The 13,919-nt window shown below is 39.9% G+C and overlaps 1 protein-coding gene across 1 annotated transcript in view; it reads left to right on the top strand.

The window, feature by feature from the left end:
* wnt3a (wingless-type MMTV integration site family, member 3A) overlaps positions 1 to 13,919 on the top strand; it is an 81,311-nt gene that overhangs the window by 53,913 nt on the left and 13,479 nt on the right. The window contains exon 2 of the mRNA XM_063040396.1: positions 13,095 to 13,336. Coding sequence (XP_062896466.1) covers positions 13,201 to 13,336 — 136 coding nt within the window. The 5' untranslated portion in view covers positions 13,095 to 13,200. The remainder of the gene's footprint in view (positions 1 to 13,094; positions 13,337 to 13,919) is intronic.

Genomic DNA, 13,919 nt, shown 5'->3' with positions numbered 1-13,919 from the left:
AAACTTGAAGTGATAGGTTTTACTTCATGGTTTTGTGATCCTGAAGCATGTTGTCAAACAGCTGCACGTAGTTTGGTACTCTGTCATTGCCAAGAAAATTTTCAACAACATCCTTGAATGCCATCATTGATGACCTGTTTTATTTATGGATCAACTGGCAAGCCTGGACAAGAGAGAAACCTTTGCAGCTTACATTGTGGGCAACATTTTAATTGACTTGAATTATGAATTTAAATAACAAACATAGGCGATTTGAAAAAATTAGTGTGATAGGGAAATCTCATGGCGATTTTCAGAACGAGTAGCCCAAAATCAAGAAGATACATAGAAAAGTATTCAGGAAGCAAAATCTTTGTTGTCCAATGATATCAGCCATATGTAACACAATCAACATACAACAGGATCTCTTACTAACTCTCCCTTCAGTTAGTCCTGACGAAGGGTCTCGGCCTGAAACGTCGACTGTACCTCTTCCTAGAGATGCTGCCTGGCCTGCTGCGTTCACCAGCAACTTTGATGTGTGTTGTTATATGTAACACAATGATGTTATTTGCAAAATCCATGGGCCACTCATGCAGGAACAGACTTTCACAGCCACTGTGAAGCCCATTGCAGTCATGAGTATCCTGACTGATTGGACTCCAGCCTGCACAAGGAACCCTCAATGTAAGCATTTACCCAGATTGTTTTCAGGCTTCCCATTATAATTAGGTGCGGCACGTGGCCAAGTGGTTAAGGCATTGGGCTCTTGATCTGAAGGTTGTGGGTTCGAGTCTCGGCCAAGACAGCATGTTGTGTCTTTGAGCAAGGCACTTAACCACACACTGCTCCAGTCCACCCAGCTGAAAATGGGTACCGGCAAATGCTGGGGGTTAACCTTGTGATAGACTGGCGTCCTATCTGGGGGGGGGGTGAATATCATACTCTCAGTCGCTTCACACCACAGAAACTGGCCTAAGCACTGGCCTGATGGGCCACAAGGCTTGGGACAGACTTTAACTTTAACATTATAATTAGAGATCGTTATTTAATTCCCTTCCTACACCAAACCCATCCCATGTGACCATTGAGTTTCCCCCATTCCATACTGCCATTCATATTCTGAAACCATTGATTCAATCCCTGATAATTAATCCTATGACTTCAATCAACCGTCATCAATTGATCAGCTCTAACTAATCCCGAATTCTAGAATTTCTTTAGAAACATAGAAAACCTACAGCAAATTACAGGCCCTTCAGCCCACAATGCTGTGCCGAACATGTAATTACTTTAGAAATTACCTAAAGTTACCCATAGCCCTCTACTTTTCTAAGCTCCATGTACCGACCCAGGAGTCCCTTAAAAAACCCTATTGTATCCGCCTCCACCACCGTCGCCGGAAGCCCATTCCACGCACTCACCACTCTCTGCGTAAAAACCTTACCCCTGACATCCCCTCCGTACCTGCTTCCAGCACCTTAAAACTATGCCCTCTTGTGTTAGTCATTTCAACCCTGGGAAAACGCCTCTGACTATCCACATATGATCAATGCCTTTCATCATCTTATACACCTCTATGAGGTCACCTCTCATCCTCCGTCGCTCCAAGGAGAAAAGGCCAAGTTCACTCAACCTATTCTCATAAGGCATGCTCCCCAACCCAGGCAACATCCTTGTAAATCTCCTCTGCACCCTTTCTATGGTTTCCACATCCTTCCTGTAGTGAGGTGACCAGAACTGAGCACAGTACTCCAAGTGGGGTCTGACCAGGGTCCTATATAGCTGTAACATTACCTCTCAGTTCCTAAACTCAACCCCACAATTGATGAAGGCCAATGCACCGTATGCCTTCCTAACCACAGTCAACCTGCGCAACAGCTTTGAGTATCCTATGGACTCGGACCCCAAGATCCCTCTGATCCTCCACACTGCCAAGAGTCTTACCATTAATACTATATTCTGTCATCATATTTGCCCTACCAAAATGAACCACCTCACACTTATCTGGGTTGATCTCCATCTGCCACTTCTCAGCCCAGTTTTGCATCCCATCAATGTCCCGCTGTAACCGTTGACAGCCCTCCACACTATCCACAACACCTCCAACCTTTGTGTCATCAGAAAATTTACTAACCCATCCCTCCACTTCTTCGTCCAGGTCATTTGTAAAAATCATGAAGAGTAGAGGTCCCAGAACAGATCCCTGAGGCACGCCATTGGTCACCAACCTCCATGCAGGATATTACCCGTCTACAGCCATTCTTTGCTTTCTGTGGGCAAGCCAGTTCTGAATCCATAAAGCAAGGTCCCCTGGATCCCATGCCTCCTAAATTTCTCAATATGCCTTGCATGGGGAACCTTATCAAATGCCTTGCTGAAATCCATATACACTACATCTCATGGGATTTTCACACACAACGGTCTCTAGAGCTTTTCAGAGAGTAGTGTGAGAAAGAATCCAGTAAAGAACAGTTCTGTGGATGAAAATGCCTTTTTAATGGGAAAGGTCAAAGAAGAATGGCCAGACTGGTTCAAGCTGACAGGAAGGCAACTGTAACGTTACAACAGTAGTGTGCAGAAGAGCATCTCTGAATGCACAGCATATCTAGCCGTGAAGTGGATGGGTTACAGCAGCAGAAGGCCACATACACACATTGGCTGGTTAAATCATGGACAGCACAAAATTGAATGAGAAGTGAAGCTGCCTGTATATTTTTTCTTGGGACACACCAAAAACAATTGTAACATGTGTTAGTTACAAGGTGAGGCTCCCTTTATTATACATCAATTTTAACTTCAAATTGAAATGAAGTGGAATGGTGACACATGGTTGTGCACCAGTCTTTCTAACCCCTTATATTTTATAGTATGATCTGGCAAAGTGGAGAAGTGGGTTGAGGGGAAATTGAAGTGAAGGATAGGGCAAGGTGGGAAGAGAGCTTGGCTGAATTGAAGGGGAAGAGAAAAATGCCAATCTTCTGAAGATAGGTCAAACCGGCAACACCTCGTTTGTTTAACTGAATCTTGCTCCATTTAGAGTGCCTTATAAAAGTATTCAGACACAACCCTTTGTTCACATAAATGAGTATTAGAACTGGGGATTTTGATCAATTTAATTGAGAATTTTTATTTGTGAATCACATGTTTATTTCTTCACAGGAGAGTCCAAAACAGAGAAGATTGTAAAGCCCTAAAAATTAAAAATTCTAAAGCTGAAGTGATAGCAGTTCAAAAGTATTTATCCCTCTTTGCTCAGTACCTAGTTGAACCACCTCTCACAGCTATTACAGCCAATAGTCTTTTTGAAGAAGCCTCTGTTAGCTTTGCACAACATGATGGAACAAGATTTGCCCATTCCTCCTTGTAAAATTCCTCAAGCTGTGCCAGGGTAGTTGAGGAGTGGCAATGGATAGTAATTTTGAGGTCTTGCCAGAGAAGTTTAATCAGGTTAAGGTTAGGACTCTGACTGGGTCACTCAAGGACATCAATTTTCTTCATTTCAAGCCACTCCACGGTTGCTCTAGCAGTGTGCTTTGGGTTGTTGTCCTGTTGAAAGACAAATTGCCTCCCTAGTCTGACAGATTCTAGCAGGTTTTAATCCAGGATCTCTCTATATCTGGCAGCATTCATCTTCCCTTCAATCCTGACCAGATTTTCAGTCTCTGCTGCTGAAAAGCATCTCCATAGCATGACGCTACCTTCACTATCTTTAAAGAAGGGATGGTGTTACGTGGTTGATGCGCAGTATTAAATTTATGCCACACGTACCTCTGTTGAGGCCAAAAATTTCCACCTTAGTCTCATCCGACCGCAAGACTTTCTGCCACATCTTTACAGTATCTTGTAAGTGACACTTTGCAAAGTCTTTACGGGCAAGGATATGCTTTTATTCTCTTAGCCAAAGTTTCTTCCTTGCAATTCTTCCATAAATCCCCTTTTTGTGCAAGGTCTTAGGGATTACGGAGCCATAAATTTCATCTCCAGTTGCAGCTATTGACTTTGCAGCTCACTCAGAGTGATTGCTGGCATCACAGTAGCCTCTCTTACAAGAGCCATACTTCTCCAGCAACTAAGTTTAGAGGGGTGGCCTGACGTCGGCAGTATGGCTGTGGTTGCATATTTTTCCCATTTTTCACCATGAACTGCACCGAGCTCTAAGGTACATTCAATGCCTTTGAGATTATCTTGTACCTTCCCCAGCTTCTCTATTAACATTTCCATGACTTGCCTTGAATGCTCCTTTGTCTTAATTTGGTTTGGTCTGTTGAAAATCTGCTATACTGTTGGACGTTATAGAGAGGAAGTATTTATTCAGGTGATCCTCCAATTTTCTGCTTCAACAAATTGAATGAATTGGTAGAGTAATACACAGTATTGCAGCTGAGGAAAGTTAGCATAGTAATTACAAAGGGGATGGATAGTTTTTCAGCATTACGATTTGTTTTTAATTTTTAGTAAATTGTTGACAGATTATGGAATTTGTCTTTCGATTTGACATGACTCCAATGTTCTAGGTGAGCTCAAAAAATCCTGCTTCAATATGTTGTAAATTTAGAAAATGAGGCAGTAAAATGTGAAATAGTTGAGGGGGCTGAATACTTTTTCATAGTCATAGTCATAGTCATACTTTATTGATCCCAGGGGAAATTGGTTTTCGTTACAGTTGCACCATAAATAATTAAATAGTAATAAAACCATAAATAGTTAAATAGTAATATGTAAATTATGCCAGGAAATAAGTCCATGACCAGCCTATTGGCTCAGGGTGTCTGATCCTCCAAGGGAGGAGTTGTAAAGTTTAATGGCCACAGGCAGGAATGACTTCTTATGACGCTCTGTGTTGCATCTCAGTGGAACGAGTCTCTGGCTGAATGTACTCCTGTGCCCACCCAGTCCATTATGTAGTGGATGGGAGACATTGTCCAAGATGGCATGCAACTTGGACAGCATCCTCTTTTCAGACACCACCGTGAGAGAGTCCAGTTCCATCCCCACAACATCACTGGCCTTACGAATGAGTCTGTTGATTCTGTTGGTGTCTGCTACCCTTCAGTACCTACAGTTCAAGGTACTGTATGTGCCTCTATTACATAACTTAATGATGTTTCAATCTCAGATTTAAAATTATTTACCTAAATATCACTTGCAAAAAAATAGTTATGATATTTTCTTGTAGAAAATTAGCCTTCATAATGGTCTGGCCTTATATTTTAGAGCAAAGTTGCACTAGAAGAAGCTTCTGACAATCTAGACAATGTGCATGTTCCAACAGTTCTGGGTGTCATTCCTGTGATTCCCAATGTTAACCAAACTACACCCAGGTGGAACATGTGCACAGGTATTACTACTTTCACCTGCATTACAAACTAGCATTGAGGATGCAAAGAGTAGACGTCATGTGATGTAAAGAAACTGTAGACTTTGTGTCAGATGAAGAGCCTTATCTCCGAGCCAATGGCAATGATGGCCAAAGCAGCAGTTTGAGGCATGATCAAAGTTAATAAGCATAGTTATGACTAACTGTTAAACTAAGCAAGGAAGAGAATACCAGTCATACTCTAGAGGAGGCAGATTAAATAGCTTGCTTGCACATATTGGTGCCATACTACTGGATCTCAAGCTTAATGTGTTCTGAAGTGCACTGCATAAATCAAATGACATCTTCCTTAGCAAAATGCTACAAAAGTTATCGGACTATTAATCTGAAATTTAGAAGAGATATGAATTTGGAAGAAAGAGTTGGAAGTCAAGTGGGACAGTGTATTGTCTCATTGCTCAACAATGCATCTTTCATACTTAGTGATGCCACCGTAAGAAAACCAGAAAGGCAGAGTAATCTTAAATGATAGGGCATATCAGAGGGAGACAAGTGCTCTTATATTCAAATCACTGGAAGTAAATATGCAGCTGCAGCAGGCAATTAAGATGGCAAAATGTACATTGATCTTAATTTATAGTGAATTCAAAGTTCAAAGTAAATTTATTATCGAAGTACATATACTCCATATACGACCCTGAAGTTCATTTTTCTGTGGGCAAATCTGTAGAATAGTAACTATAACAGGATCAATGAAAGATCAAGCAGAGTGCAGAATTCAATGAGATCATTGTTTGTGGGAACATTTCCATTATGGGGCACGGGTGTGTAGTTTTCCTCTTTTGTTCAAGAGCCTGATAGTTGAGGGGTAGTACTTGTTCTTGAACCTAGTGATGCGAGTCCTGAAGCTCTTGTACCTTCTACCTAATGGCAGCAGTGAGAAGAGAGCATTTCCTGGGTGTTGGGGATCCCTGATGATGGATGCTGCTTTCCTATGACAACATTTCACGTTGATGTGTTCAATGGTTGGGAGAATTTTATCTGTGATGTACTGGGCCCAATCCATTACCTTTTGTAGGATTTTCCATTCAAAGGTATTGATGTTCCCATACCAGGCCATAATGCAACCTGTCAATATTCTCTCCACTACACATCTATAGAAGTTTATCAAGCTTCTACACATTTATAGACGTTTATCAAAGTGGAAGATTCATGCTGAAGCTCTGCAGACTCCTGAAGACCCCTATGGGGACATAGCCTCAAGATTTGGGGGAGTAGATTTATGACAGAGATGAGGAAGAACTGCTTTTCCCAAAGAGTGGTGAATCTTTGAAATCCTCTGCCCAATGAAGCAGTGGACGCCTACCTCAGTAAATATACTTAAGGCAAGTTTGGATAGATTTTTGCATAGTAGGGGAATCAAGGGTTTTGGGGAAAAGGCAAGCAGGTGGAGATGAGTCCATGGCCAGATCAGCCACAATCTTATTGAATGACAGAGCAGGGTCAATGGGCCAGATGGCCAACTCCTGCTCCTATTTCCTCTCTTCTTGTGTTCTTATGAAATAGTGCTTTCTGCGCAATTGAACTTACGTGCCGGGTCCAGGACAAGAGTATAGATATCTTGCTCCAACCAAGTAGACTCAGAATGAGAAGGCAACTAGAATATTGTGTATAGGATTGGTCTTCTTATTTGCAATAGGAAGAATGCAGCAATGTTTCACCAGACTGATTTCTGCAATGGAAGGTTTGTCATATGATGAGTAACTAAGCGAATGAGGTGATCTCACTGAAACATACAAAATCTTTATGAGACTTGTTAGGGTAGTCGCCAGCGCTGATAGTTCCCTTGCTGTGGGGTTTGGCACCAAAGATAATAGCCTCAACATATATGGTTAGCCAAACAGGACTGAGGTGGCAAGAAACTTCCTCATGGTAAAGGAGATGAGTCTTTGAATTCACACTGTTCAGTCATTGAATATATTCAAGGCAGAGATCAATAGGTTTTTGGATGCTAAGGGATCAAGGGAGATGAGGTCAGTCCATGATGGTGATATTGAGATAGAAGGCGAGTCATGACCCTATTGAGAAGTGGAGAAGATGCACAAAATATAATGGCTTACTTTATGTTCTTTCTTAGACTTTGTGATTTAATCAATAAATTCAGTATAAGTCATAAAACACATATTCTCACATTGATCTTGCAAAATAACATTTATAGAGATGACATTAATGAGTAGTAAAGAACTTCCTCCAATCCATTCAACGTGTTGACAGTTTACAGTCATAGAACGACAGCAAAGGCTAGAATTTCAAAGTAAAATATAATGTATGTGGGTGAGACTTGAGCAAATTGCTGTTATAAGTGTAATGGAAACCATAGTATGTACATTAAGTCAAAACAGCAGGATGCCTTAACTGCCAAAACAATAGCCCACAATCAAAACAATTCTGGTAGCATAAATTCTTCATAAAGAGAAAATCTCACAGTAGAAAAAAAAGCCACAGAATTCATTGAATGTGTGACCTTCACATTGTGGATAATTTTCTAACTATAGTAATAAAGAAAGCAAAAAAAAACACAAAATAATATACTTCTACTAGAAATCCATGAATAAGCTTAAAAAATGACTGTCAAATGTTCAAAGTAAGAAGGTCATACCACATAGTATACAATGAGATGGTGGTTGAACAAGGTTGTGAAGACAGAATGTTTGTACCAAGTAGATTGAAAGCACAAATTTGTTGAAGAAAGTCTTACTGAACAGTCTGAAATAAATTACAAGCATGAAAGCAGTTGATTACTGTATGAGGCGACTGATTAAACCTTTAGACTCACAGATAGTCACGCAAAATGGATTGATGAGAAGTATTGAGTTTTGTAGCACAGCAGAATATATTATTGGAGAATTGAGATCTGTTTCTCTCATGCTGCAGAATACTGTCAAAACTAGTCTTGGATCAACTCGATTCATAATTTTAACCAACATCAAATGCTGTAGTGAGAATTGTCAAAGAATGCCTGAGGAACATATATCAAAAAAGTGGTCAATATGAACAATGGGACATTGATTGGTAAAATTCTTCCTAAACTACATGACGTTTCATATTTCATGGTAGGTTGTCCTCTTGCTGATGTATTAATAGGTTAAAGACTCAGAACACAACTCACAGGCCACAGATTCACAGATCAGGAGATCAGGCTGGAAACCAGTGGACGTGGTAGCATCAATCAGTTCATGGTGGATGTTTGGAGGGGGCAGCCGATGGAGGAACACAGATGAAGTAATTACTTAGCATGTGGGCTTTCCAGTTCAGTTTTGTGCAAGTTAAACAATTAGCCTAGGAATGCCCAACAGAAGGCCCTTTAAGACAATGTGACCAAGTTCTCAAGCGACATCTCAAAAACGGAACTGCATAAGGAATGATATCATTGTGTGTGAGCCTGATACAAAACTCACATCAGGATTTCAAGAGTGACTCACACCAGGAAGTCTCCAATCAAATTTTCTGATTAACATAAAATTATTGTTACCATATTCCACTTAAAATATATTTTGTTTGTATAACACTTAAAAAATAACATTAATGCAACTGAATTTAAAGGCATGTCTGTATTGGTTTTTCTTCAACCCAAAGCCAGAAATGTTGTGTACATCTATCTTGCTTATTCTCATGTTGCCAAGTTTTTTGAAGCTGCCAGCGACCTTTTGCCAGTTTTCTAGATTGGCAGGTAATGATATTGAATAACAGGTAACTGGAATGTTAAGTCAAGAATAACAGAGTTTCCCGTGCATTATTTACAGAAAAAATATGTTACAGGGTTGGTCAGCTGGCATCTATAGTGTACTTTGAATAATATGCACATAAAGATTAATTTCTTAATTTTGTGCAAAAGAGATGAGTCATTGTTTAGAAAAAGAATGGGAACTGCATCTGATTTCATGCACATTTCTCTGAAGTAGTTGAAAGGACCTCAACTATGAAAAATTATATTGAATTAATATGAGTGTTTTGCAGGCATTGTGGCAGCTATATGCAATATGGCAAGCTTCCAAAAGGTCAGTGAGACATACATCTAGATCTTCTGTGAATCTGGTGGTCAAGGCTAAACAATTGCCACTGTTAATGGTAGTTGTGGGAAGAGAAAAGGGAGAGGGAAGATGGCTAGAAAAAGGGGAACAAAGCAGGAAGAATGTGGTGCTTGAAGGGTGTAGGGTGTTGGTGATTGCTGCTGTGGCTGCTTTTTTTTGCTGCGGGGAGGGGGAGTTTTGTTTCTTTTATTTTTCATATGAGGGGGGAATTGATGTTTTTTCCTTTCATCAACATGGTGGTCTTTCTTCATTTAGTGGCTATTTGGAGTTGGCAAATATCAGAGTTGTATTGTACATGCACACTTTGACAATAAAATGAGCCTTTGAAATGTGGGGTTGATAGGATCATTGACAATGGGAGGGACTGTAGAAAATAATTGCCTCTGGATTATCTCTGAAAACTTTCAAAACAAATTGATGAGCTTTCACATAGTTTACCTATTAATAATGGCCTTAAAACAAGCACAGTAATCTCTTCCAGGTGGTGATCTGTGTTCAAACTTCTAAGTAAATTTATTATCAACGTATGTATATGTCATCATATATTGGCCTGAAATTCATTTTATTGCAGATGTTCATAGTACAACAAAGAAGTACAATAGAGTCAGTGAAAACTACAAAGGTTGGCATTCAGTGTAAATATATAATACTGGGTACATGAGCTGTAGAGTCCGTGAAAGCGAGTCCATTGGTTGTGCAATAAATACAGTGTAGAGCTGAGTGAAGTTATCCACAATGGTTCAGGAGCCTGATGATTGAAGGATAATAATTGTTCCTGAGCCTGGTAGTGTGAAACCTAAGGCTCCTGTATCTTATTCTGATTGCAGCAGCAAGAGGAGAACATGGCCTGGATAGTGTGACTGGAACCTTACCTGTCTAAAGCAATAGTTTTTTTAATAAGCAATGCAGAGTCCTGGAAGATGGACAGCCATTGTGTGTCATTACTGGGTGCAGAGTCCAGGCATAAAACAGATCAGACAAGTGTGGAGGGAGAAACCAAGTTAATACTTCCAATCCAAAACTAGTTTTTTATCACCTCTGGATGTTTGATGAAACATCATTGACCTGACCTCACTCATTCATTAGTGTCTTAGATTTATTGTCTCTTCTAGCAATGATCTATGGGTCAACAACGTAAGGCTTGTGTCTAGATCTTGGATTCATTGCTGACTCTTCAAAATCCAAGGACAGAATCTCCATCTAAGTGATAATCATTGATGTTTGGGTCAAGTGTTGCAAATTCAGGGTCAATAGTTCAGATTACCTGTGCATCAGCTGCACAGAAGCTGATGGTTTATCATAAATATTCCAGTTTTATATTTTATGTCCCAATTTAGGAAACCCCAGCCATCAGAGATGGATTGTAAATGTTGCCTTTCAGTACCATCCTCATTCCAAAAATTAAATAAAACCCAGTAGGCCATTCAATCAAGGAAAGTCATCATAGTAACTAATTTTAACCTTTTGTGCCATTGCATAGAAAGATACACTTCCCAGCAGGGACACACTGGATGGTAATTATTACTTACTGCCAATTTTTACACCATTTTGTAAAAGAGACCTGTGGCAGAATCCAGGACTTTCATCCATTTGAGAGAACACAGACAACAGTCAAACTGCACATAGACGAGTTTATAAGATTGAGGTTGAAGTGAAAAAGAGTTAAATGTCTGTTCATGGCAGATTGTTTTTGTTGAGTTTTTAAGTTCTTGGAATTGATCCAAAATACATTGAATTAGTTCTGAACAAAGGATTGGAGCAGAGAATGAGATACTCACATGGTAACAATAGGCAGTATTCAGTTTAGGTGGCTAGGCAAAGATGATACAGCTGTCAGTGTCACAGGTAAAGAATAGAGGTAAGTACAGTAATGCTAAAGAATCCTACTTAAGCATCAAAGAGTATGGGTGTGTAAGGCAATATGTCAAATGCAAAATGATTTGGAGAGATTGAGAGAAGTAATATGGGAGATTTCCATAAAGAGTGAGAAATTGTTCTGTTTTCTACACTGATAAGCTTCACGTACCAAGAGCAGAATGGGATCGTAAGAATGCCATAGAAGGAGGCTGCTTAGCTCATCAGGTCATCAGGTTGTATCATCCAAACCATATCCTAATCTCTATTTTTTATTCCCAAGCTTGGAGACACTTCAGATGTCTCCATATATTTTTGGAAAAAGATAAAGACATCCATTTCAACCTCACTTTCTAGTAATGAGCTCAAGAACTTATAATTTTGTAATGAAAAATAAATTCTCTCTTATCTCCTCTCAAGCCCTTCCCTTACTCATTAAATTCCATTTCTACTTAAAACATATGAATGCAGATATCATGACTTGGAGGGAGATGGAGCAGGTAGCCCACTTGAAAAGTAAATGACAGGGTTAGTGAATTCCTGTGATTTATTGGTAATTACATTTTGCTTTATATACAAGACTGAAGTGGTTGAGAGCAGATTTGCTTCACCAAACAACCAAATAGCCTGTTCATATGACCAACTATGACAACTAAAATATTAAAATTAAATGAAAAATTTTGACATATTGGTTCCTAATGGTAGAAATTGACAGACAAATGTGAAGAATACATTTTGTGAATAATGGGTAGAGCAGAAATTAAGTTCACAGGGAGGACACAGTACACAATTCCTAAGCGGTTATGTAAAAATAAATCAAGAAATCTTGTTTCCACACATCCTGTGAAGAGAGAATGTCCAAGACCAAGGTGGAACATCTGCCAGTTTCATAAACTTTACCATAACCTCTGTCTCATTTCTTATTCCATCTGCAATTTCCTGGGAGAAGTGATAAAAGATGTTTTTGTTTAATAAAAGGTAAATTAGAGAAAATATACTTAAGATTTCTCTCATTATCATTTACAGTATTGCCTCATTTCAGGAAGGAAGTGAGGCTCTGTAAGGAGTACAGATGAGATTTACCAGAACGCTACCTGCTTTTGAGGACAGGTGCTATGAGGAGAGTTTGGACAAGCTGTTTTCTCTAGAGCAGCTGAGGCTGTGTGGGGAAGGTTTCATTGATTTCATTAGTTGGGTACAACATAATGGGCTGAACAATTTGCCTCTGCTGTTTCATGTTCTATTTGAATAAAAAAACAACATGGGTAATTGGAAATAACACAGGAATAAGTAAAATTGTAAAGTTGTGTGAAAGTGGAGAGGTGGTATCTCATTGTTTCTGCTCTGTGTGTCAGCAGATCAAAGACTCGGAAGTGGCTCAACTCTGACCCAGAAGATCATGTGTTCAAACTAATCTCAATAGATTTATGCACAAGATCTAGACTGACATATCAGTGCAATGTTATCACATTAAGCAGTGTGTTCTTGCTAATCATGATCCCTCAATCATCATTATATTTTTTAAATATTATTTACTTTTTGCATTTCTGTTTGTAGAAGCAAGCTTTCAGGATTTCCTACAGACATGAAGACATCCTGAGGTCATGAAGAGTGTTATATAAAATGCAGCATTTTCTACTGTGGACCATTTGGACTGTGTTTCTGTTTTCAAACCCTAGCATTAAAACTGACTTTATAATTAGTGAATGTCACCTATGCTCATACTGATAAACATAACCTATTACAAGATACAAGTCTGTCAACCATAAATAAAGGAAATTCTGAGAAGGTTCTCTGCTCAATCATTTGACCTCTGGTTTAAAAAGATCCTTTTTTCATGTCCTGGGCAGGTCTTTGGCAGTTGGTCATCAGTACTCGACTCTGGCAACTCAGCCCATACTGTGTGGAAGTATCCCTGGCCTTGTACCAAAGCAGCTCAGGTTTTGCCGGAACTACATGGAAATTATGCCCAGTGTGGCACAAGGAGTGAAAATCGGGATTCAGGAATGCCAGCATCAGTTTCGAGGAAGGAGATGGAACTGCACGACTGTTGAGGATAATCTGGCAATCTTTGGACCTGTGTTGGATAAAGGTAATTCGCTTACCTCACCAGGGAAGGTTATCTCCAATCCTTTACATGGGACCACTATAACACCACACTACTGGGTAATCTTTTATCAAGAATTAAATTAACCCATTACCTACATGTGCACCTGACTTCAGAAGCCTCACCAATCGGGAAAACAGACTGATATTTATGCACACTCTGCAAAAGATTTTCCAAAATCCGCATCCCAAAATCTGAGATGCCTCCTTGGGATTGCTGAATTGGAAAGTTACTGTACTCTGAAATTACAAGCACATCTCTGAAACTCTTCAGAAACACTTTCTCATAATACATTTACAAGAAATCGACTCAGAAGGGGAGGAGGGAAGAGAGGACAGTGGTAGTGATAGGGGATTCTATAGTCAGGGGGGCAGATAGGAGATTTTGTGCGGGAGATCAGGAGTCTCGGATGGTATGTTGCCTCCCTGGTGCCGGGGTCCGGAACATCTCAGATTGGGTGCAGGTTATTCTCGAGAGGGAGGGCAAGAATCCAGATATTGTGGTCTATGTAGAGACCAACGACGTGGGTAGGAAGAGTGAGGGGGTCCTGCGTAGTGAGTTCAGGGAG

This window comes from Mobula hypostoma, chromosome 1, assembly GCF_963921235.1.
Source record: "Mobula hypostoma chromosome 1, sMobHyp1.1, whole genome shotgun sequence".
In the NCBI taxonomy this organism is placed as follows: Eukaryota; Metazoa; Chordata; class Chondrichthyes; order Myliobatiformes; family Myliobatidae; genus Mobula; species Mobula hypostoma.
This window is presented reverse-complemented; position numbering and strand designations above follow the sequence as displayed.